Source organism: Larimichthys crocea, chromosome XII (assembly GCF_000972845.2).
Source record: "Larimichthys crocea isolate SSNF chromosome XII, L_crocea_2.0, whole genome shotgun sequence".
In the NCBI taxonomy this organism is placed as follows: Eukaryota; Metazoa; Chordata; class Actinopteri; family Sciaenidae; genus Larimichthys; species Larimichthys crocea.
In genome coordinates, this window is record NC_040022.1 from 21,934,485 (window position 1) to 21,960,575 (window position 26,091).

Genomic DNA, 26,091 nt, shown 5'->3' on the forward strand with positions numbered 1-26,091 from the left:
CCATCGGTGTGGAATGTGGTATGAATGGTTAGATCCTCAAACTGATGAGCAGTTGGCACCTTGCATGGTAGCCAATGCCATCAGTGTGTGAATGGTGAATGAGATATGTAATGTAAAAGCCTTTGAGTGGTCGGAAGACTAGAAAGGCGCTATATAAGTACAGCCATTTAGTGTTTAAGCAGGTTGGCTTACTCAGCTTACTGGTTATTGTAAATAAGATCAACATTATACTAATTGTCATTTTTGGCTGTTATTTTCCTCCCCAACACAAATATAAAAATATTTCTGGCCTGAGAATAGACATATACTTATTGTCCCACTATGTGTCTAAAATAGCCATATTCCTATCACTGTCATTATCGTAACAATAATTAGACTGTTATTAAAGTGCTGCCTTTTGTGAAATAAAGTTAATATAAATGTTTCTAATGTTCTAGTGTGTAATGCCTCGTCCTAACAGACATGACCATGGAGGAAGTCAGAGAGTACGAGCGTTGCATCACAGCCTTCGGGAGCAATTTGGGGTTCAGTGTCTTGCCCAAGGACACTTCGACATGCAGACCGGAGGAGCCGGGGATCGAACCGCCGATCATCTGATTAGTGGACCTGTGAGCCACAGCCGCCCCAAGTGAGTAGAGTGGTTAAAACAGTCGAGGAACTAAAAGTAATTGAATAGTTCAAACGTCCATCTTCTGCTGCACCAAGTGGTATTACAACAAAGACAAACTTGAGCAAATACTGAGAGTTAATTGTGTGAAAATATTATTTATGTAATTAATAGTAAACATCCATTTTATAATCTGTATTTGTAGCGTGACAGGAGGTGCTGCATGAAGGCGTACTGGAGATATTTTGACAGGTCTGTGGGCGCGCAACAGACAAAGAAAGGTTGGGAAGTACAATCTTAGAAGAACTATGCGTCACTCTAAACAAAGAAACATTCCCACTGCCTTATACTGAGCAGTAAATAGTCTCTTTGAAATAGTTGCACATTACATTACACTGACGGTTAGCTTTGTAGAACCTGCTACACACTCTTTGATTTTACATTAAATATTCTCACATCTCTATAATAAAAAAAAAATCCTTCAAACGGAAAGCTGCACTGGATCAAACATTTCTGAGTTCACAGAAGGTTCAACAACAATATCCATCACACGGCTGAACATAATGTTGTACGTGTGCTTGTGATTAACTACATTGTTACGTGCGTGCATCTGTTGTTGCAGTGCACTTGTTTAAAGATAATTAAAAGAAACATTTATGAAAAAATGAAATAATGGCTCAGTGAAGACACAAAATGAATCATCAAAGAATATGTATGCGCAGTTGTGTGCAAAAGTGAGCTCTTCCACACAGATCTATGCAGCTTCCATACCGTCAGAAGGTAGACACTGAAATTAGACAGCCTCGTTAAAATCAAAGATGCTTCACTGTCATGAAATGCTAAACAACAAACCACAAACAACATCCACAGATGCAGCTATGTATGTATGAATAGTGTGATGGCCACAGCAACCAGTTCAAAGATGTGATTACAAAAACAGGCGAAGCTGCGAAACACTCCTGCATTCACCTCTGCATTTGCTTTAAAAGCTCGACACCGTAGATTATTCATTATGTGTGGCACTATCATCTTTATTTTGGGCCTTCTTTGTTCAGTTTGACAAACGTGTGGAGTTCTCTATCAGAGATCTGGTCTTCATAAATATTTAAAACCAAAAACAGTGTGGTATTAATGAATAATGTGTAAACTAAAGGTAAAACGTGACATATTCTGTTTGTATAACACACTTTGTTATTTGTTTGAGGCATAATAACAAATGTATTGAATAGTAATGATTTACAGCATAGAAATGGCAACGTTAAAGACATCTAATTAGCTGTACTCTCAATGTGAGTCAGACAGATTGGCCGCCTGCCTACACGTCCATTTGTCTGTGGTGACCATTATCAAAAATGACCCAGCCCCATTATTAATCTGCAATCTTTAAAAGCAATCAGTGTCTGCACACACAAAAAAATCTACCTGTTTCATGAGAACGTCAACGCCGCCATCTCTAAAGAACTTACCGATCCACTCATCCACCCACGCAAAGGCCTGCCTGTGTCCTAAAAGCAGGACATCTCGAATCACCTGAGCAGAGAGAGAGAGAAAGGAAGCAAAGGAGGCAAAGGCACAGAGGAAGAAAGGTAAAGGACGGAGGTTCAAGGAGAGAGGATGTGAATCAGAGTGAGTCAACTCTGAAGGCTGAAGAGAGCTTTAAAACATATTGAAGTGTTTCTGTGCATCCCTGGAGGAATGTGATTAATATGAGTCACTCCTGAGTTACTATGTGAGTAATGACCCCGTGTGTGTGTGTGTGTGTGTGTGTGTGTGTGTGTGTGTGTGTGTGTGTGTGTGTGTGTGTGTGTGTGTGTGTGTGCCTCGGGCAAGGAGAGGACAGGGACAGTTCACCCCAGGGACAGATGCTGTAGAGGGCTAGCCGAAATGGATTTGGGAAATAGAAGATATGAAGTTTAAACTGTCAAGGTAAAGGGAGGTGGTGCAAGGCAATCTGTAGGATGTGAACAGGGCAGATATCGTAGAGGGCGATAATGGAACATCTGATTTGATTCATGGCCTACTGGTTGTGTGTCAGACGTTTGGCCGTGGGCGCTGACACCAATCGGCATAGGTCAAAAAGTTTGACTGAGTGAAGAAAGGGTATTTTTGAGAGAGGAACTTTTTAATCCCGACCTTGTGTACAAACTGTTCCACACGTGTTTGCAGGCCCCAGACTTCAAACTTGACTGTGACCAGTTTGTAGGAGCACATGATGGGGTCTTGGTTGTTGATCCATCCTTCCTGCAGGATGCCTCGGTTAGTCTTCTTTGACTTGAAATACCGCAGGTCCTACAAGGCCACGAGACAGAAAAACAAGACATTTCTCCTCAGGAGAAGCCAAAAAAAGACAGAGCACAAATCATCTTAAAGGATTGGTTAAGTGTTAACATAATTAAAATCTTGTTTCCTCTCATTTATCTCTCTCACACACACCTGCCTATAGGACACGATCACCTGCACTCACTACAAGCCTCATGCAGAGTGGAGCCAAGCTGCACAGCGGGAGTCCCTAATCACAAACTTAACGTGCATTAATCACTACTCCCCATAGACTAATTACGCTGTAATGCTCATTTGTCTTAGGGTCATGTGTCTGACTGTGTGCCCGGGTGATGCACAACCCTCTTCATCCCTGCCGAGGCCTGATGCATTGTCTAGACATTAAATGTGTCCTAAAGTTTGTTGGAAGACGAAGAGGGAAAAAATAAGAAATGGGAGTTTGTTCTTTCTTTTTTTTTTTTTACAAATTATATTATATATTTACATATATTTTGTATAAAATACCACACAAACAAATATTTTACCTTAATGTCTTTTAGATTTGCTGAATATTTCACTGTGACAGTCTTTAAAAAGTTTATTCAACAGTATTTTTGCAGTAACTATCACTACAGATGCCTGGTGCTGTCGAATTTTGATTCTGAAGTAAGGTTTGACATTTTGGGAAATGTGCTTATTCACTTTCTTGCAGCAACTTAGAAAAGATCGATACCGCTCTCCTGTCTGCTCATTAAATATGAAGCTACAGCCAGCAGCTGGTTAGTTAAAAACAAGAGGGAACAGCAAAACCTGCTGTGGTTTTTACAGGGTGACATTGTGCTGGGTACAGACACTTCCTGGAGTCACTGCTGGTCACCAGGCATCCTGACAATTAAAACCACATGTTGCTTTTGTACTTGTACAGATTAAGCAAAGATATGACATGCTTGACACTGAGCTTTAGAAGCACTGGTGGATGGATTTTGTTTACTTTGGACAGAGCCAGGGGAGCTGGTTCCCAGCTGTTATCAGTGTTTGTACTAAGGTAAGCTAATTGGCTCCTGCCAGTTGCTCAGGCTCCTCCGCACCAAGGAGGTACCACCTCAGCTAGCTCCTTTAGATGCAAAGGAGCAATGCCTCTACTCCGAGCTCCTTCTAAAGCTCCTCACCCTACCTACAGAGGAAGCAAATTTAGCTGCTTGTATCCACAATTTCATTCTTTCGATCATTAATCAGAGCTGATGACCTTAGATTAGGGTTGGAGCATAGATAGACTGGAAAAGCAACAGCTTTGCTTTCTGGCTCAATTCCCTCTAAACCACAATGGTCTGGTACAAAGTCTGCATCACTCATCAAAGTCACCCCTAAGGAGCACTATGGCCTCAGACTTGGAGATACCGACCTTCCCATGCTGGACACTCTTCTTGCCCTGGCTGCATCTTGAGATCCGGTCCGTGAATATCACAAACTGAATTGTATTGAATTGAAGGGACAACATTGGTGTGGTCCAACACCCGATGAGAACGTATTTGTGCCAAGAATTAAGGCACAGCTGTCGCTTTACAAGGACCTGGCTTGTAACAATGACTATACTCCTTCAGTACCCCCCACAGGTTAACCAGGGTGACACAGTTGAAAGCCCTTTTCAAGACCACAAAACACATGGACGGTCAAATACCCATGACCCCTATTAGCCCCCCTGTGATGGTGAAAAGCTGGTCCACCACTCAATGTCTAGGACAGAATTGTTCCTCCTAAAGAATTGGAAAATCGAGGGTCAACAATCGGACTCTTTTCCAGCACCCTACAACACACTTTCCCAGTGAGGCTGAATAGTGCGAGTAGTGATAATTGTTGGATCACACCCTTCAGTCCCACTTTTTGAAAATGGGAACCACCAACCCGGTCTACCACTCCACAGGCACTGTTCCCTCCCTCCACATGACAATGAAAAGCCTGAAAAGCATGTTAGTCGAGACTAACAACATCTTCAAGAAGGTCCTTGACTACCATGGCAACCTCTGCCAGAGACATCAGCAAGTGTGACTCTGTACAGTGGTCATATTGGTTGGTTCAGGAGCTCCTCAAAGCTCTCTCTGCTGTTCATGACATCCCTAACCAGAACCCCCACTGTGTGTAAAGGTGAGCCCAGATTTATTTCCACATCCCACATCAGTGGGGTGAAATTCCACATCCGTAGGACCACTCTGCGATGCCAGGAGTCTTCCTGCGGGTGGGTGTATGAAAGGTGCCATTATTATTATTCATTTCTATTGTTTTTTAGAAATGTGACGATTGTCTTTGATTTGAATAAGAAAATCTGTCTGAACATGTTTGTCTTTCATGTGCGGTACTGCTTTCTGTGGTGCGTTGTCAGGTGTGACTCTCGTCTATCCAAAACCCATCTGTCTTTAGGAGCCAGTGATATTTACATCAGCCATGTGACATCCATTTTTAGCTCGGGGCGGCATCTCTGTGCTATTCTTAGCTCTAAGCAGATAAAAGCAGAAGACCATAAAGCCTGGTGGAAGGTGTGTATGTGTGGGTGTCAATAATAAAACACCACCGCAGTGACATCGTGACCCCTCTTGATTATTAATAGCTCAGGTTTTTATCACCATCACACCCTGATAGATGGACACACGCACACACGCATGCATACAAATGTCAAATCACCACAGCACACACACACACACACACACACACTAACATGCATTTCCATCACTCCGAGCAGGCTGATGGCCAGCTGGTGGTCAAAAATGAGCTGGAACTGCTCGGGAAAGATAACACACCATTGTGTTTGTCTGCTCACACACCATCTCCTCCCTTCATTTCTCATTCTTCTCTCTTCCTTTTGTTCTTCTGTTCATCTCCACACATCCTTCACTCCAGCTTCCTCCACCTCTGACGTGTGCATGTATTCATTCATAAAAGTGTGTCCTTGTTTCAGCGACCTGACTCCTCTCACCTCTGACTCCTTGTAGTGCCGCTCGGGGATCTCATCATAGGCGATGTCCACAACCCAAACCTCTGTTTCCTCTTCTCTGGGCTCACTGCCAAAGATCTGACAAACAGGGAACAGTTCAATATGCGAGGAGGACAGTTAAATCAATAGTACACTTCAGGGAGGTTGACAAATGTCGTGGGAATGTGCTGTGATTTCCCGTGTCACCTGCCATGATTCAGAGAGGTCCGGGGGGTTTGACAATAAGATAATTTCCTGATGAAATGATGAGCACCACCCTTCAATACACTAATCAAACTGTGAAGATAAATGTGACTCACACAGTCAGTGACACACCGTGTGGTCAGTGATTTCTTCCTGTGTCTGACTCACACAGAAACAGAAAAGCATCGTCGCCTCGTTATCCGTTATTTTGAGAATGATTTCATCGATCCTGCGTCACAGAGAGTTGACCACGCTTCCTGAATCCTCCAAACTTTTATACAGGTGTAACGGAAGGAAGAAAGGGGCGGTGAAAAGGATGGAGGTGTTATCGCAAGAAAAGAGGGAGAAGAAAAATGAAAGGAATGGTGAAGGCGGTGGGAGAAAGTGTAAAGTGGAGAGCGGAAGGAGCAAACACTTCTATATAACTCAGTTCTGAGACACCCCCGCTTGTTACAATGTGTTTCAAATGTGAAATAATGACCGTCTGTGAAACCATCATCATGGGTTTGCAACTCTGATGATTCACCACTAAGTGGAGCTGCGGACTTTAGTTTTCAGCTACAGTATGGATTGAGGCAGGATTGCATAACCTTCAGACTTGGTCTTAGTGTGAAGTGGTACTGAAGGACAGGTGGAGATCACGTTAAGTGCTTTTAACTGTAACGCAACCAAACTTAAAGCAGCTTGTCGGGTTTCTGCAAGAGACAATTAACATTGACTTTTTCTTATGCAACACAACTGTATTAAAATCTGCTAATATATTGGTTTGTCGATTAGCTCAGCTGGTACGAAGGCTCAGCAGCAGCCCAGGGTCCGAATCCGACCTGCAGCCCTTTGCTGCATGTCATTCCCCGTCTCTCTCTTCCCACGTTCCTGTCACTCTTCAGCTGTCTCTATCAAAAATAAAGCTTGAGAAGACCAAAAAAAAACCCAAATCTGCTAATATATTAATTATTAATAAACACTGACTAAACATGTGACATCTGTTACTTTTAGCTGTTGATGGAGATATGACATAACAAGAGCAGGTGATGTGTTCGTGATTCCTTTATGATGTTTGCTGTTGATGTTTCTTTCCACAAAGGTCTCTATGTCAGACATCAGACGGCATTGTAACATTTAAACCGTGTGTGAGTGAAAACGAACACTTACACCAGCGCTCATAATTTTGCGTCTCGTGTGAGATATCAGTGAATTGTTAGTGTGTGTAAAACGAAGTGAGTGCTAACTCATTTCCTACACTCCGTAAAAAGACTTATGAATTATGAGCAAAATCTCACACTTTGATGATGAGACAGTGATGCAATACTTCTCGAACAAAGTGCATTCACCAGCTCTGGTTTGGAGGCTTTGAAGCAAGAAGAATAATGGGAGGAAAAAACGAGGTAATAAAATGAGAGACACGGGGAAGGTAAAGAAATAAAACATTGTGCAAAACACTTGAAGGAATAAGCAAAATGTAAATATGTTAAAAGGTCATGTGAGACTCACATTATCATTGCTCCCTTTGTTGTCCTCATATTTGGTCTCTATGTGGATGGAAAACTTGGGCAGGAAGGAACACTGGAGAGGGTGAGACAAAAGAAATTGGTTTTCACAGTGATAACTTTGTCAGATGATAAATACACAGCTTTGGTTTGAGAAGGTGTCTGATTTCTGTCAATTGATCCACAGGATGAGAGTTATTGTGCGTCTCTACTGTGTGTGTCTACTGTCTGTGTTTTATTGCCCAAAACAGATGAGCATTAATGATTATTCTCTCGCTGTGTAGATTTACAACTGTACCGTACATGCTCACTCTCTACATGACACACACTCACACACTCACACCCTCACACACATACACACAAACAACTGCCTTCAGCCATGTTCAGTGCTGTTCATCAGCTCTTAAACACAACAGTTTGATTAGATTAAAGCTTAACACTTACAATTATACAACCAAAACGTGGAATACTGGTTACATAAGCTGTTGATGTACAAGCTGGGTTTTTTTTTGTGTGTGTGTGTGTGTGTTTGTGTGTGTGTGTGTGTTTATATGGCACAGCAGGACAGAGGCAGCATGATGGATGGGGAAAAAGCTATAGGGCTGGAGCTAATAGTGAATACATAGGTGAATCTATAGGTTTGTGTCTCTGTGTGAGGACAGCAAGAGTCCGTCTTGCTGGCCTTGGGAGTCTTAGAAGGAGACTACGACAGAATTGGGTGTGCATGTGCAGATGATAAACACGTAAACATGTCAAGTGTCTATTTGACATCATCACTGAGTCTTTGTTATTCATTTCCTCGTCATATTTCTGTCATGACCTGGCTCTGAGAGTCATGGCAGAAAGGGAGTTCACACCATGTACGTTTGTTTAAACAATACTTTATTAAATCAAATTAAACAATCATAATGAATTTAAAGTTATGGAGTGTGTAGAAGCAGTGGTATCAGTGGTGTGACAATTGCGAGTGTGCATGTGTTGGTAATGTGGAACAAAAACAAAGGATGACCAAAAATGACAAACTGAACTGAACTAAACTGAACTAAACCAAACCAAACCAAACCAAACCAAACCTGACTAGGGACAGAAGAGCCCAGAGATCAGAGAAGAGAATGAGTACCAGCCTGCAGTGGTATAAATACCCAAAGTAATTAATGGAAAACACCTGCAAACAGAAACCACACCCAGAGAAGAGGAGGAGAAAGAAAGAGACCACACCCAGGAGAGGAGGAGGAAGGTACACACACTCAGGATGCCACATAGGGCATCACATTTCTCATTGCTCAGAAGTCTCCATGAGTACACACCTCATAATAAAGTATGTAGCTTTTTTTTTTTTCTAAAGAGCTGACTCTTTAAATTTCTTTATTCGGTTATCATTTACTATTATGATACTGCCTATTTAATGTAGCCACTACTCACTGAAAGAGTCAAAAAGTTTAAGGCCACACTGTGAGGCTGTTATACACACTGTGAGTCGAAAATGAAAGTCGGCACGCTATCAAAGCATTAGACACATTTAAACTTTTGAATTGATGACAGTGCCAGTTAAAAAAGTCAGATTATCACCAAGGCGATTACAATTCACCCTGAGACGGGTCATGAATGTGTGCATGAAATTTTAATCCAAGCTAAGATATTTCTGTAGATGAACATTTCCATCCCTTGAAAACTAACAGACACGACTTTGTAACATGACTACGTATGTTTAAGAACAGAATCATTGTCTTTGCCACCGCCAATCATTATCTTCATCGTTTGCATCAACTTCACCACCCACCTTAGGCTAGTCATAACAAAACATTCCCCATCTTAATGAGTCCCATGATGCAGCGTGACTACACAAGCACCATCGACACAGACTATAAATACTTCACTCATGAGTGGACCTCTGTCTCGTTAGACTTAGGCTTAGGCTTATCAAAATCATGACGATTAGATGATCTGAGAACACTGTGAGAAGCTTCGTACAGCTACAGTATATTTACCCCAAAATCACATCAGCTGGTGTGACCTTCCTTAAACATCCAGACCATTCCATGTATCTATACAGACTGAGAAAAGATCAGCCTGCTGCTGATTTTATTTGTGTTTCATTGATGTTTCCTTGCTTTAGACATAAGCCGGCCATGCTAATGTTCCTCTAATGTCCCAGAGCAAATCATTAGTGCTTTTTCTCAGTGACAGTCAATTAAATTCCTGTTGGGAGCTGTGGGGTTTCTCAGTGTTTAGAAAGGGAAATTTGTTTGATTAGTTGGTATTGACAAGGCAGATTGGTGCAGCAGGGATGCGGGTGTTGTATTAGACAAGTGGTGAAGAAAAACCTGGGCCTGAAAATGGAGCTCGTACAAGTCGATTTTACATTTCAACCTTCATCAATGGTCGGGAGCTCTACAGTCGTAAATTAAACAAAACAATCCAAATGAGATTCCTTTGCAGGAGTAAGGTGTCTGAGTTCACCCTTAGGGACATGGTGAGGGGTCCAGGGTTGATCTGGATTCTGATCAGGACTCATCCTGGACACCTCCCTGCAGAGGTATTCCAGTCATGGTGATGGCTGATCTACAACACACTGGAGAAATTAGATATACCACTTGGCCTGGGAACACCTCAAGATTCCAGAGGAAGAACATCAAGATGACACTGCTTAGCTTGCTGCCATCATGGAAAAATAAATGATTAACTAGTTGATGTTGATTACTCTCATTGGGTATCCTTTTAAATGGACTGTACATAATTATGTACAACACAAATATATATACACAGACATGCAAGAAGTAAATATTCAGCGCCTCCACATCACATTGCTTTTTGACTGATGTGATGTGTTTCAAAGATCGCTGTTTATAAATGTCACTGCATGGAAAATGTTGCAATCTGAGACAAGATTTTCTGTTTGGATTAGACTTCATTTGCTGTGAGGACAATCTGATGAATGAAGGTCAGAATAAGCAAAATGTCACAAACATGTGCAGCGATGGAAATCACAATGTAACGCTGTCCCAACATCCTGTGCTACAAGATAAACACGCAAGGTAGTGGTGTATGACCTATCACAATATTTAAAGTCTGTGTAAAGGCAATTATGTCATTTTTTTCAAAATACATTACATATGTCGGAGAATAGCTGCTGAAAACGTGAAAAGAGGAGCTGAGAATTCATTTTTACCTGATTTTGACACCTATTTTCATAAACGTGTCGGTATTTTTAATCATTCACATTCGGCTGGGAGGTTAATAACACTTTCTTCTTTGGTGTGGCAAACTATTTATTCTTACTTTACACAGACTTTAATACATTCTGTCAGTCATCAGTTTTACACAGATATCCTGATGCTTTTCATGCAATGCTTTAGATGTGACTTCTCATATTTTGAAGATATCTGGGGGATGTACCAGTGTGTACAGTATTAAACTGAATGCAAACGCACACCACCATGAACATGAGAAAGCCAATCTATAAATAAATATCTGTGTATGAATGTAGAATCTGTAGACAGGGGACCAAGACTTTCCTCTTTTTTGTAGTCCGAGTAGTACTGACCAATCTCTGTTGCGTGGGCTTTGGCTGCATGCAGATAAAGAATACATTTGGGCAGCAAAAGAAAAAAAGGGGGACTAAATACTAAAATGCTATCTCAGAAACCATCGACAATGACAGTTTAGCTTTTAAATAATGTATTTATGTAGATGTTTATAGAGATTAGCTGAAATGTGTCTTTCTTGTCACTCTTGCGTGTTGATAAGTGGACGGCAGAGGAACTCATGGCCCAGATATTTGTTGTCTGTTTTCCAGATATCTGGATAGCCGTTGCCCCCAGAGGCTAAAACATCATCACGCTGAGATTGGCTATCAACGGGCAAAAGGCTGACGTGCCAAAAAACAAAGCCACTCCGTTCCAGTGAAGTGAGCTGGAGTTGGTGTATTGTAAGAGATTTTATTGCAATACACTAGTGTGTTGGAGGGCTAATACACTTGCACAGTGCACAGTGTGACAGATGGTGCAGCGAGACATCTGTATGTCACGTGACCATTAATTCCTGCTGAAGAAGTGTAGCCACTCTTCCCTTTAACCTCTAGCACAAACATTTACATGTGAGCTTTTGGATCCAAGTGTTTGTTTGTGTGTGTATGTGTGTGTGTGATTTTGAGGGTGCAGACACGTTGAAACTACTCACCGTGTACTCTGGCCATATTCCCAGCAGAAGCCATCAGTGTAATAGACGGGGAGGTGTGTGATGGGAGGCAGACAGGTAGAAGACAACAAAGGAATGAAACGGGATGAGAGAGAAATGAAGAGAACAGAGGAGAAAAAAATAATTTAGTTCAAATGGAAACAGGATCATGAAGCCTCAGCAGTGGTACCATTTTGTTAAATCTGTGCGCCGCTGATGTTTTTATTTATAAATACATGATCCTGCTGAGGGCGTATGTAGTCACATGTTTGTCACACGGACATACTGTACGTACAGAAGAGCCGCATGTACCAGTGCAGCTGCTGCAGTCATAACCATGAAGCACTGTGACATCTGCAGACTGATTATAGTTTATCATGACAGGTGTCGATACTTATGTTTTTCATAATTGTATCCTGTATTTCTCTGTTGTAAACACAAAATATAACTATATCATGATAATCTGCAATTTGTTACTTTCTGCTATGTTTGCACCAAAAAAAAAAATCCAATCACAGATGACCAACCGCAGCTAACTCCCATTTTAGCCCTCCCTTTTTATTTTTCAATTTCATACCATGTATATACTGTAAAGGGGCATGAAGGCAGACATAGAGAGACTCCATCGAGAGTCGTCAGCCCCACAGAGGAATTGTTTTCCTCATGGAGGTGGAAAGTTTACGACCACCAGCCACAGGATCAGATGTCCCTCTTGGACGCAATGAATGCTGGAAGTCTGGACATATCTGTAGAAGACTGCCAGGGGTGGATCAGGCGCACAAAGAGATAAAGATATACACCGCTGTGTATATATATATAGCTATCCTATACATGTATTTGTGTATTACTGTGGTAATACTGTTATATATTTTGTATTAATTCAAGGACTGGAACTGCCAGTGTACATTTGTCCATATTTATGACAGTGGCCTTACAAAACTGGGGGAGCTTAATCACAAAAATACCAATTTCTATACAATGTGTTTTGGTTCCAGTTGTTGGTAATTTGCATGTATAATGACACGAAACGTTTTAAGGCTCTCTGATGTGTCACATACCGACACCTTGAGGAAGACCTGAGGGATATTTCATCGTGGAACCGCCAGCTGATAACGCCACTCGAAGTGTCAGGTGTATTCAACATGCCACAATAACATATGAAGAGCTGCAGCTAACAGGCTCAGTGATGTCTTATGTAACACGTCGTACAAACTTGCCATTGTTGGTGTTGCAAACAGTACTCGACAATGCAAATGATGCTGTACTCATTGTGAGGCAATACAAGTGTCCCTTTCGAATGTATCAGCAGTGCAACACTGATGAAAATTAGTGAAGTCAAAACATGTTTGTTAGTCAGACACACGCCACAATCATAACGCACATTGTGAGTGTTTTTGTCAGCCGTACACTTTATTCATTATTTTTCAGTTAATCCCGCCTGCCCTCCTCCCGTCACTTCCACCATATGCCCTGACCTCTGTCCTCCATCCTCCCTCCCCTTTGTTTATTGTGGACTATGTTGAACCATATTGCTTCCATATACTTTTGCCCTCCCAGTGATCCCATATAATGGCTGCAGGCAGGTGAAGAGAGCTGTGCTTGCAAACCTAGCTTTTGAGTGAACACTGAAAATACAAGGGTGTGTAATTTAAAGCGTTACCTGTGATTGTGTACGGGTAATAGTTCCAAGCCTTCTCTGTGATGTAGAAAATTTTAGGGACCACAGCTCTGGCCCAACTGGGCAGCTTGCTGAAACACAGAGAAAGGAGAGGGGATGGGTGAAGAAACTGAAGGCAGAAATGTTAGAGGACTGATGAAACAAACAGCTTGTGTGTTATACAGTGAAAGTTGCTCGCACTCTTTTGCTCCGGCCCAATCGTCCAGAGAAAAGTCAATGACAAGCATCCAGCTGTGTGCAGCCATAATGAAGGCCATACAAGGCAGCCATGATGGCCCTTGGGGAAGTTGATTACACTGATTACCCTCCTGCACCCTGCAGTGGAGTTTTACCAGAGCTTACACTGTGATAGATACAGAGAGGGACATGGAGGGCGGAAAGTACAGAGAACTAGCTATTACTTCGCACAAATAGATTCAAAACGCTGACGGTTGCGGCCAAGCAGCCGCGCACCTTATTGGCCGTCCAATCAAAATGCAAATGATTACAGATGAAGAGGAACAACAGGGGGCAAGCACTGGTTAGCTGGAAGGAAAATTGTGAAGCCACACACATTATTTTAGAGCTGAATATGGGAGACTTGACTTTTGAAACTTTGTTTTAACAAAAGGGACAGTAAATCCTGATGGCTGGCAATAGAGAGAAAATGTGGGTGCAGACGGTCTTCAGTACTGAGTCCCAAATCACAGCTGATCCAGGTTTCTGCAAACTTAATATCGGCCAATCAAGCCAGCCTTTTTAATAAAACTCCCACATTATCATGCTCTTGCCTTCATATTCTGTGTCTAGCAGCTGTAACTGAGTGTGGAGATTATGCTCAGAGTCTGCATGGACCACTGGGAAATGAGACGGACGATTCCCTCTGGTCTCCCTCCAATGGGCTGTCAAACAGCCAGGAGAGTGTCCACACACACACACACACACACACACACACAACAGACTGGTTAGATGTCCTCACACTATCTTTAATAGAAGCCACACACAAACACACGCATATGTACACATACGTGTGCCAACTGTATAACATGGTAACAGGTGCTTCGTGGGTGGAGGGGCGACGTCCAACAGTAACTGCTCAAATTATCCATGACTGACCTCATCTCTCTCTGCCCACACACACACGGACACACACAGTGCTTCTTTTAAGTTTGCCAGTGACACTCCACATTTCCCAAGTACCCACTTACTTGTCACTTCTAACCACAAAACCTCACCCTCCATGGCCCTGTCGTTCTCCGTGTGGCTGTCTGTTCATCTCATTGTCTTACTTGGGAATGAGCTGTCCACTTGACAGTATTTGAGTCATCAAAAGAAGAACTAATTTTTCAGTTTGAGCGTTAAAATATCAGCATTAGTAATATCTCCTGTTCTTGCAGTGAGCTACCCCGCAGGAACATCTCTGCCTCAACTTTATCTCTTTTGCTCTTTGTAGTCCGTTTTCTCTCTGACAGTCCTGGAAATAACGCAGTAAGTCAAGTCAGATGTCTTGGGACTAAACTGTGAAAACCTTCAATCATTTAGGTCCTGTCTAAATACACACATGTCCCATCATAGTCCACATTGAGAAGTGCTTGAGTCCATCCATCCAGCTCAAGTGCACCGCCGCTGACCCTGAGCTCTGAACGCTTTATGGAAATCAATAGTTTTAAATTACATTACTTTGATAAGAGTTGGTTGGATTGATGGATTTGTGCTCCTGCCAAGTGTTTGGTGTGGATTTATTAAACTCATTGACTGGGCTATGATATGCAGTATATGACTGGCCATGAGCTAACTGAATTATTGCTGTAGAAGTAAGCCATGCACTGATTAATGTACATAAAATATACATAATTCCCGCCCAGAAAAACAGAATAAGTGAATAGTATGAGGTCTGCAGATGATGTTTATATGCAGTACACATCTACTTTCATGATGTCTATGAGGTTAAATGTTGTTTTTGTTGTTCGTAGAGGTGTCATAGTGGTGGTATTGTAACGTTACGGGCTGTCGTATTGGATTGCATTAGATTGTGCCTGAAAAAGAGTCCACTGAGTGTATAAAATATCAGCAATATATCACTAATATTAAAAATCCATGTTTCAATTATCTCAAGCTCAGCTTTAAAATTCATCTCCAGCTCATCTGTTCTGTTCTGTCTACATCCCAGCCTCCGCGATCGTTATAGATTTAATAAGAGAAAATCAATAAGGTGCTGAACCAGGCTTTCACCTGGACTTACCTCATTAGTTTCAGTCAGTATCGATGAAAAGGCAGAGTGTCCTTAATATCTCATGCATGTATGTATATATACACGTGTACAAAATATTAAGGACACTCTGCCTTTTCTTTTTATAGATATTTATTGATGTTTTATATATGTGAGTGAGGAGACCACACCCCCGACTGCATGCAGCAGCTGATTCAATTGTAATCTACATAACAGAAAATCGTATACTCAATTTCACGCTTATCAAGTTTAACAAAGCGCAGCTCCAGCTCTGAGCTGGAGAGAAGGCTCGGCGAAAGATGAGAAGGGACACCTCACTACACACTGCCCTCACTCATTCCTGAAGCACAGCAACAATCCTTAGCGCTGCGTGCCAAGTCTTCTGATATCTGAAACCTATATGTTATGTTCTTTATGCGGCTATGTGAACGCAGATGATGATGTGAATGTGTAATAAGACATCTAACAAATAGCTAATCTTTGTCTTAAAGACAAAGTGGCAATGACGAGTGTCAGTGACAGCTATGCAGCAAAACAAAAAAAAAGAAAAATAAGAAAAGAAGCCACATCATCTTTTCTTTATCACAAGTCACGATTCATCCCTCAGGAGAGAGTGTGAGTTTGACAGACTGCAGAGTATTATTACTGTGAGATGAAAGATTAAACGGATATTTGGGCAGGTATAAAACACACATTTATTTAATTGAATTTAAGATTTATTATATGGAGCTGGGAGAGGCTCCAGCCCCTCGTTAGTTGCACATAATGGTTGGATGGATGAATGGATGGACATGTTGTAAGGCAAGAAGGAGACACTCACTTGTTGAGGTAGATTCGTTTCTCTGTGAACTGGCCTGATCCGTGCTCGGGGTCCTCGTACGGCTCATTCTGGACCACCTCCACCCCTTCCCCACGTTCACTCTGTTCATGACTGTGTTTACTGATCATATACAGCTGGCCAATCCGGTACTGAAAGACAGAGAGTAGACAAACAAACAGAAGGAGACGTTTGATCGATGCTTTATTAAATCTAGCGAGACAATTAAGGCAGGAGGAGGATGTCATACTGACATCCTAACATTGTTATAGCAGCAAAGTATAATTCTGATGAAGCTACTTTGAATGGAAGCAAAACGTTCCTGCTTGATGTTCAACTATTGACTCAACGGTATAGCCATAAAAATAAATGCAGAAGTGAAAATACCAGGATATATGCTGTCACTGCATGGTCCTGACACCTGGGGACAGTCGCCATAGCAGAAAGAAAGCTGCTGGATTAAGAGCTGTCTGCGGCATAGTGACAACGGCATCATATCAGGTTAGGACCAAGCAGCACAACAATAGTAACAGCAGCAGCAGGAGCCAGTTAGGTGACCCTAACCCACGGCCTCTTGCGGCACATCAGTCAACACCCACATCTTTCACTCATCACTGACTGACACACTTGGCCCAATGACTGTGTCACTTTTTTCGTGGCCCTGACAGGCTGGACTGGGGCGTCACATGGAAACTATTTTCCATACATTTGGAAAGCGCTGGAGTGAAAGTGCTCCAGGACGGAGATTTCCGACTGCTTGTCGGCCTATTTCCGGGCCGTGGGGAAATCAATCCGGCCCCCGATGGTGACTTATGCCACTCTGCTGGAATGCCAAGGGTTCATGTAGGACTCAACTGCCACACAAATACACACATACATATACACACAGCTCCAACCAAGGATAGCTGTGTTAAGCTAATGGAAAAAAAAAGGACAAGGGACTGCCTGGGATCTTTGCTCGTGACTGCTCATCTAACCACAAAAACCAAGCAGCAGAGAGAAGAGAAATGTGATAGTGTAGTGGCTGGAAAAAAAAACAAAAAAAAGCAGAGCCAGCGTCTGCCAGTAAACAAACTCAGGCCGTAAATTCTTATATCACAATGTCAAATTTTTCCATCTGCCGACCATGACAGAAAAGCAAGGGGCTGAGACGGAGTATTCCCAGCTGGAATGTTGATGGTGGTGTGTTTCTGACTGAACAGCTGTTGGAGTCTGGCATAATTTTTCCGCTGCAACGACACAGTCACGGGCCAGGCATAATAGAAGGGGGAACCTGTATTTAGTCACACATCACAGACATGCAAAACATCACCCGAATATGAATTCTTCTCTGCTCTACGAAGCATTCAGTTGGGTTTAGTCAGAGGCGATGGGCAGATTTAAAAAAATTAAATATATACTGTACGTTACCTGCAGAGCAACAAACAGCAGATGGACAAAGTTAGTGATTATCTGGTGAACATTTGGCAACACAACAGACAGATATTTCCCTCAGGAGTGGGTGGAGACCAAAACAAAATTAATGAAAATGAACGTTGGACTTTTTGTCACAAAAATGAATACTAATGTCGCTCTGTGTCTATTGGATATGTAAATAAGCTCCAGTTTGCTAACACGTTCTCCATATCAATTTTATAGGCTAATAATATATCAGTGTGGTTACAGTTTATTATGCTGCACCCGAGGGGCCGAAGAATGTATTAGAACAGGTTTAAACAATTATTAAAACTGCTATAGGCGTATAGATGGATTATACTGTGTTCAATGTCAGTATAATGTCACCAAACACATTTTATAAACAGTCACAGGGTTTACATTACTTTGTCCACCCTGTGTAATGAACTACAGCGTAACAGTATTATTCGTCGAATATATCAGACAATCAGTATAAATATACACGAGTGTTATCAGGACGAGAGACGTGAAGAGTGAGTGAGTTCATGACATTCACACAGCTAAAAAGGAGGACGTCGATCAATAATTACATTTCCAGAGATACAAAACAAGGATGAGAGACGGTTGAACAGAAAACATCAATGTCCTCGCAAGATGAAAAGCATCAAGGCAGAGTACCCACTCAAGAGGACCCCTGAGTGCCACTCTGATCTCACTGATGGCTGACAACATTAATGTATTAGCATTAAGCACCATCTTTCCTGTTTCCCCGGGCTCATTCAGGGTTTAGACATATTGTGTAAACACGCCAGCTGTTGCAGTGTTCTTCCTACCTGCCATTGTATTCCTGTCTGCTGACTAACTGAGAGGCGTGGCTGATGAATGAGAAGCCGTTTTCATTGTTCTTGTTATGATGAGGCTCTTTCCTCCTCCCTTCCCATGTTTTCTGCACTTTTACCCTCTCCCCTTGTGGGTTTGCATGTCTCGTCTGTCTCGCTCTGTGGGCCGCTGGTTTACGTTTTCACCTGAGTGCCATCATCCAATCAACCTGCACAGGAGAAAGAGCGGCTCCTAGGGTGCAACCAGACTTTTAACTTGCCCTAACTGTAACGGATGTCCAGGGTCTCTGGAGATCATCATGGAAGTTAACGTTGATGATTAATCATCCATCCTTTGCCACAACTTCACATCTTCTGAACTTTGTAGTTTTACCACGGATCACATCAGTTATCATCGGATCATAAGGTAGCCTAGTGTGCAGTCGGATTCTCTGAACTCCTCCTCCACATCTTTCCTTGACCTCATGAGGTTTTCCATCGAGGTCAATGAGTTGTTGTTAGGAAAGGAGTACATTAGGAGGTCTTTTTTTTAACTATTTGATCATACCCCCAGACGCGAGAGATTGTTAAGTCGCCATTATTATAACTCTTTGGCCTATTGTGTGTTTTTTTGAATTCCACTTTGTTACTCTTGTCTAACTTTGATCTTCCCGTGCTTTAGAAACTCTGCTAGCCATTCCCCTAAGTCTAGCTGTGCCTTGTCACCTCAACTGCTTTTGGATTTTTTGCACCATTCTGGATTACCTTCACTCAGAATCCATCCTGCTACTTCTTACTACTGTACTAGTATTGCGTTGTACCTCGCTACTGTTTGCATTTTGTGTCTGCTAAGGTTCAACATTGACGGCAGAGGATCGCTGCACATGGAGCTACTCTGAGCACCAGTTATTGCCACACTTTTAAGACCACTTTTGAGAAGGAGACTGTCAGGGCGAGCTGACCCAAGAAATGAAACCAAAAACACATCTTGGTCCATTTTGGTCCCTTTACTGCCCTCTTTTCTATCCCTTTGTGAAACTCCTGTTCTCACAACATAAATTCTACAGTATGATGTAGCAGAAAGTATGAAGCAGGAATAAACTTGGGAGAGGGTGAAGAAAGGGGGGCAGTATTTGAGATAAAAAAGAACAATGGATTGCTTTCTGGCAGAGAGTTTGATGAGTAGATTGCACTCATATCATACATACGGACATAAGCTACAGTCAGCGGTTTAGAGGCTAAGCTTAACACAAAGACTAGAAACAGAGAGAGCCAGCAACCCTCACTAATTACCAGGTTACATCTCTTCCTGACAATTCACCGTTATTCCTCCACACCAAGATAAAGTCTGGCATATAATATACAGTTTTTGTATGGCTTAAACAAAGAAGACGTGTTAATTAGTGAGCTTTAGAGGGTCTAGCAAATTTGGGAACCTCTGGGACAGTCTGTATGCTAAGCAAAGCTACCCAGCTCATAGCTGCAGCCTTCATATTCAATGGACAGATACCAAAATGGTATCAATCATCTAACCTAAAGCTGGAATTATGCCTCTCAGAGGGGTGCGCACACTTTCCAAACGCCAACAACACGCTGTGCGGACCAGCGTGTCGAGCAAGTTGACTGACTGATTCAACTCCTGTTGCCATGTAGAAACAGAGATGGATCTGACTTACTACTCATAGTGTAAGTATAAATCCATCATCCACCCCCGTACAGTCAGAAAAATAATAATTACACCTTCACCCACTGGCAAGAACTGAATAACTTCCCACAATGTCAACAAGTGAATGCACATAACAAACATTTACATGACAATGTCAGTTTTAGGTAAAAGCAGCAATGTCCTGGTTACATTTTGTGTCCTTGAAATGCACTATACAAAAACATTGTACTCACTTAATTACATTTCAATGTAGTCCCCCACACATGAATTAATTACACACCTGTTCTTTGGAAATTGGGAGTGAAAAGAAAAAAAAAGAAGAAGAACTATAGTGCAGTCAAGAAACCTGCTGGTTGCCAGTAATATATTCCACTGAATGACCATGGCTTATTATACATATGAAATGTAAAATACAATTTAAAGATGAAAGCAGCGAGCCTATACTGTGATCAAACTGTGTGTTTCTCTCTGTCTCTCTGACTGTCTGTTCTAACACAACAGCAGGCAGTGGGGAGTTGTGGTCATTGTGCCACAGCCAAGTAGTGTGTTAGTGTGAGTGTAAGATAAGAATCCTGACACAATGCTGGGTGCAATGCATGTAACATGTAATTAAAATTCAACCACAGACAGAGTAATTACTGCTGTGAGCGCTCCGTATTCTTGGATAAATGACTGCACTGCTGTTGAGATACATAGCTCCTGCATTTAGAGTGTGTGTGTGTGTGTGTGTGTGTGTGTGTGTGTGTGTGTGTCTCTGCATATGCAGATTGTTCTTAAACTCAGTAGTCACACAGAGGATCAACAGTCTCACATAATTGTTGCAATTATTGTTCATTTGCCATCATTTACATGTGAAAATGTATTAATTTGCAGTGATTTTACGGTGAAAAACTGTCAAACCACGACAATAAAAATACCATAAAACATAGTATTTTATATTAGAGACTGCTAATTGTACAGTAAAACGTAAACGTAATATTTAATGGCATAGTTTGAGGTGTATTCATGGTTTGGCAGTTTCTACCATAAAATCTACAGACATTTTAAATTATGAAATGAAACTGCAATTGTGAAATCAACAGTACTAATATCCTTTTACCATAATATTAGAAAAAGTTATACTGTATTTATTTCTGCCAACCACAGCTGTTTTTTACTGTTTTTTTTTTTTACAGTGTACCTGGAGTTCAACATACTATATGTGTAAAACACAAATGCTCCAGTTATTACTTACAAAAAAACATACTTTGTTATCTTCGACATATTGTTTTATCTCATCGGCTCATATGGTGGATGGATTATTTTAACATGAGATATGAACACCCTGCCTCACACAGCAGATGCACACAAACAGCGGCCAAATGAAAATTCCCAAATGCAAACAGACTAGAGATATATTTATATACGCTGGCATAGATGGATCCTAATTTATTAAACCATATGCTAACAAACATATTGCAAAACTTGGACCACAAATACATTCAATGCTTGGAATGAAAACACTGAAAATTAATCTTTATTTCCACTCAGTTCCCTTGTACCTCGATGTAGGAATCAGTACATACTGGACTAGCTGCAACAAACTCACTCACAATCAGATGATAAGGCAAAATAAAACAAGCAACAGCGACCACATACTGCAACACTGCGTCGTGCCTTCAGGCAGTGTGAAAAAGCTACCTCCATTTACTTCTCCATCTCTCAGACTTGATGAAACCAACCAGCGTCGCAGTAAACAGAGAACTGTTAAATATCAAACATACAGAACTCCATTAAAAAATACAACCGGGAGGCTCGGTGGTTGGCACAGAGGTGCATGAGCTTATACACTGCCGTAAAAAAGACACCGTGCTGCAGGGCAGACCTGTTATGACACAGGACCCCTGTCATAAAGAAATGCACAAACAGGATGAATCCACAGCATTAGAGTTGACATAGCGGCAGTGGAGAAGTGAAAGAGCAGGGCGAGTGAGAAAGGAAAGGAGCGAAAAAGAGACGACTTGTGAATCAGATATGACAAATAGTGAGAGTAAATATGAGAGTTAATCTGTGCTCTAGGAAAACACTGCTGTAGATAGCACATGCAGAAAATGGTTATTAAATGCTTGGAGTGTTGAGTTTTAGATCATATTAGTGCAACATAATAAAATCATGCCAGGATGTTTTTATTAGAGGGATCTGCATCTCGGTGCTTTCCATGTACCACGGACCTCATGCTTCAGCATGGTTAAAGTAACATGAAAAAAAAAGAGTTTCAGTTTTTTTAAATATCAAGAAAACATTCCTGTACTAAGTAATTCAGAAGAGCTTACTGCTTGACCTCGCGAATCAACTCAACTTGAAACCAGACAACCGAGAAATCAAGGACAGCCCGCTGAGCTTATTAAGGCACAGAACTTGAGAGCAGCTTCAGCTCTGCGTTGTCCTGTGGTGCCCTGCAAATGTTAACACCTCAGGACATACCCGTAAAGAAACTGTATATAATATTGGCCCTCACCCACCACCTCTCACTTAAAGAAATAAAACTGTGTGTCGATGTCTTCTCATATCATTAACTGAACTTAATCCAATCGGTAACCTCCGGTGCTGGGAAATGAAGCCAATGCAGATGTACTAAAAAGAAAAATTCCTCGAGTGGCTACTTTACTTTCCCAACTTCACAGCAGAAATAAACACGTTTACAGCCTGGTTCAGACAACTACAGAAGCCCTAAAGGGTCATACATACATACATTTTATTCCACCCGTTTTCCCTAGATAACGAGATAATTAATTTGAGATCTCGAGAAAACAAAACGATAGTCTAGTGTATTAAGTCATTGCAGGAAACATCATTTAGTGTAGCAATGTCAACTGCGGTCAAGTGAGCAGACGTTCGTCTTTTCCTGATTTCAAGTGCGCCCATATTACAGAATGTATGTAGTCCATGATACGGAGCGAGCAAACCTATTACGCCACTGTAAAATCCCTTTGATCCATAATTTCTGACAAAGGTTTGTACACTTGATCTCAGGACCATTCTGACTGTTCACTCACTCAGTATCAAGCATATTTACTGTATCATTTTTGGAGAAATTCAACCTCAAAGTTCATTATTTTGAATTGAAAAGGGCATTATGTACAATATTTACTCTACTGTAAAATCTCTTTGATCTATAATTTCTGACAAAGGTTGATACACTTTGGCTAATCCTCACTCCAGTCCTGAGAGTCTGTTTTGTTTTCTCGAGATCTCGAATTAATTATCTCGTTATCACAGGAAAATGGGTGGAATAAAAAGTATGTATGTATGACCCTTTAGGGCTTCCGTAGACAAGAGTTTTGGCCTCTACAGCTAATTTCACCAAAGTGACAACTGTGAGGGGGTTAAAAAAAATTGAACTCACCCATTCAAATGATATTAAGATATTAAGTTCTGTCCATTCTTTATAGTGTCATTGACTTAATCAAGACAATTAGTCAGTCAGAGAGTGAGACACACACACAAATAATTACCCCGTCACACTGTATGAGGACATTATTCTCCTGACTCTGTCTCTAGGCTTCTCCCAACCTAACAATAACTCTTAACTTAGATGATAAAGTTTCTTTAATCTCCAACTTTTCCCCCCACAAGGACTAAAGTACAACACACACACACACACATCACACACTGCTGTCTCAGCAGAAACGCTGTTGAGATCGAGTGCACACAGTATGACCGACTGCATTTTGCTCCATTTCACGCTGATTCAGCAAAATATGAAGGTGAGTGTTAACTCCTGTAATGGTTTGATAAATGTCACGTGCCAAAGCGGCGTGTGGGTCGCATCTGCAATGTAGGAGGATGCCAAGAACTGCTGTTGGCGCGATGGGGGAAGCAAAGTGTTGCGGTAGCTCAGCACTAGTGTAAACCGTGGCACATACTGTAAGTGGACAATTGCCTTTTATTATTTTTTTATTTCATTGCTGCTGTCAGACGGCCAAGAGAAGTGGAGCGTGACAGATCTGAGAGCAAGATAACTTACTGTCAATGCTTTTTATTCAGGAAGAACAGTCTCTCGGGCAGAGTCTGAGCGTACGCCTCCTACATTTTGAATTGTGTCTGCTTGTTCCCTCAAGTCAACTTAACCAGAAGGGAAGAATTTTATTGACTCTTTGTAATCTTGAGGAAAATATGACAAATCCTCCGACACAAGATGTAGTCAGGCGTCTTTAAAGTGTAGTCCAACAAAAAAAAAAACAAAGTCTGAAACAAACATGGATGGAAACAAACACAATAGTTTAAGTAAGAAAAATCAGAGTGGTAAATATAAATCTCCAAAAATCACCCTTTAAAGGTCCTATATGGCTATCACACAACAACAATATTAAGATCTGTGCAAATATTGGTGTTATGTAACCATATTTTGAGATTTTCTTTGCCTACACCTCAGCACAATGAAGGTGAACAGAATTTAATTTGTTTTTCTCAAATGAGCATCGCTGGGTGACATCCATTTGCACTTGAATAGTGGGAATGAATGAAATGTCCGACCACTGTTATGAATGGATCAAAGTGGAAATGACACCAGTGCTTATACACACACAGAAAGGTCTTCTTAAAGCCACTTGCCAGGAGTAAAAGATTACATAAACCATGTCAAAGACGTGCGGAGCGGCGTAACTTATTAATTCTGAATCGCTGTAGGTGGGGGGAGATCACTCTCCTGTTGTCCTTCCCTCTGTTCCTCTCCACCCGTATCTTCTCATCCTGCATCTCCCGCAGTGTCCGAGGTCACCGAACCAAAGATTACATAACGTAAGGATCGCTCACTAAAGATCACTCTACCATGCATCATCTCTGCTCCCCGCCTGGCAGCACACTGGGTGGCCTACTGAAGTGAAGTGTTCATATGGATGCGATGCAAACAGGAGAGAGGAAGAGTGGATTGAGGATTTAGTCTTAGGGAGATGTAGAGACGAGAGCGAGAAGAAGGCAGCGCTTCAGAATAAAGATATTCAGAAAACTGACAGACTGTTGAAGCATTACATAAGAAGATTTGATTGAAGGCAGCTGTCTCTCTCCTGCGCTCCAGACTACTCCTGTACCTCTTTCCATTAATATAATGCATGTCACTTTCTCCTTCATCCTTTTCATCGCCGACTTTTACCTTTCATTACCGCCTCTTTCCCTCTTCCTGGTATTTCTCATTTCCTTCGCTCTGTGTCTTTGCCTCTTGTCTCGATGAGCCGGGTTTGAGAGCGTCATTATGTCAGCCATTCTGATGCTATAGCGACTGAAAGCCTTTCACCCCTTTTTACCAGAACACAACTCCTTATTTCAAACCTTACAATGATACTTTCAGGGCTAAAAACACATTAGGCCCTTGACTGGACTGGCAGCAGCAACAACAGTGGCAGCAATCATATTGCTTTTAAGGACGCGATGGGAGACTTAAGACAATGGAATATTATTGGATTGTAGTGAATATTTATATATAATTTAAGTAATGTAAGGAATTAGCTCTCAGGTCTCTTTGTGTAAGATTTAGCTTGGTCTATTCACAGAATATGGCAGAAACCTTTCGTCAAAAGAATATTATAGCTGTTCAATTCATTTTAAGTCGGAGGAATAATACGTTTTCCTTAAACTTGCATGTTCAAAAAATATTTTCCGTTCATTTGAGTGGGGATAGTATATTTTGGCTGTGGCGGTGCGGGTCTGAAATAGGAAACGACCTGCTGTGGAGAAGCTGGATCCAACTTTTTGGAAAAACCCAGCCTGACATTGGAGCTGCCAATCAGATGCTCAGATCAGGCAAACCCCTCCACAGTCAGCCTGACATGTCA

The 26,091-nt window shown here is 41.6% G+C and overlaps 1 protein-coding gene across 1 annotated transcript in view; it reads right to left on the bottom strand.

The window, feature by feature from the left end:
* Window positions 1–26,091, bottom strand: part of pitpnc1a (phosphatidylinositol transfer protein cytoplasmic 1a) — a 45,050-nt gene that overhangs the window by 3,332 nt on the left and 15,627 nt on the right. The window contains exons 2-8 of the mRNA XM_019265131.2: window positions 16,406–16,554; window positions 13,359–13,447; window positions 11,702–11,709; window positions 7,527–7,598; window positions 5,835–5,930; window positions 2,741–2,896; window positions 2,074–2,137 (exon numbers count right to left, since the gene is read on the bottom strand). Coding sequence (XP_019120676.1) covers window positions 2,074–2,137; window positions 2,741–2,896; window positions 5,835–5,930; window positions 7,527–7,598; window positions 11,702–11,709; window positions 13,359–13,447; window positions 16,406–16,554 — 634 coding nt within the window. The remainder of the gene's footprint in view (window positions 1–2,073; window positions 2,138–2,740; window positions 2,897–5,834; window positions 5,931–7,526; window positions 7,599–11,701; window positions 11,710–13,358; window positions 13,448–16,405; window positions 16,555–26,091) is intronic.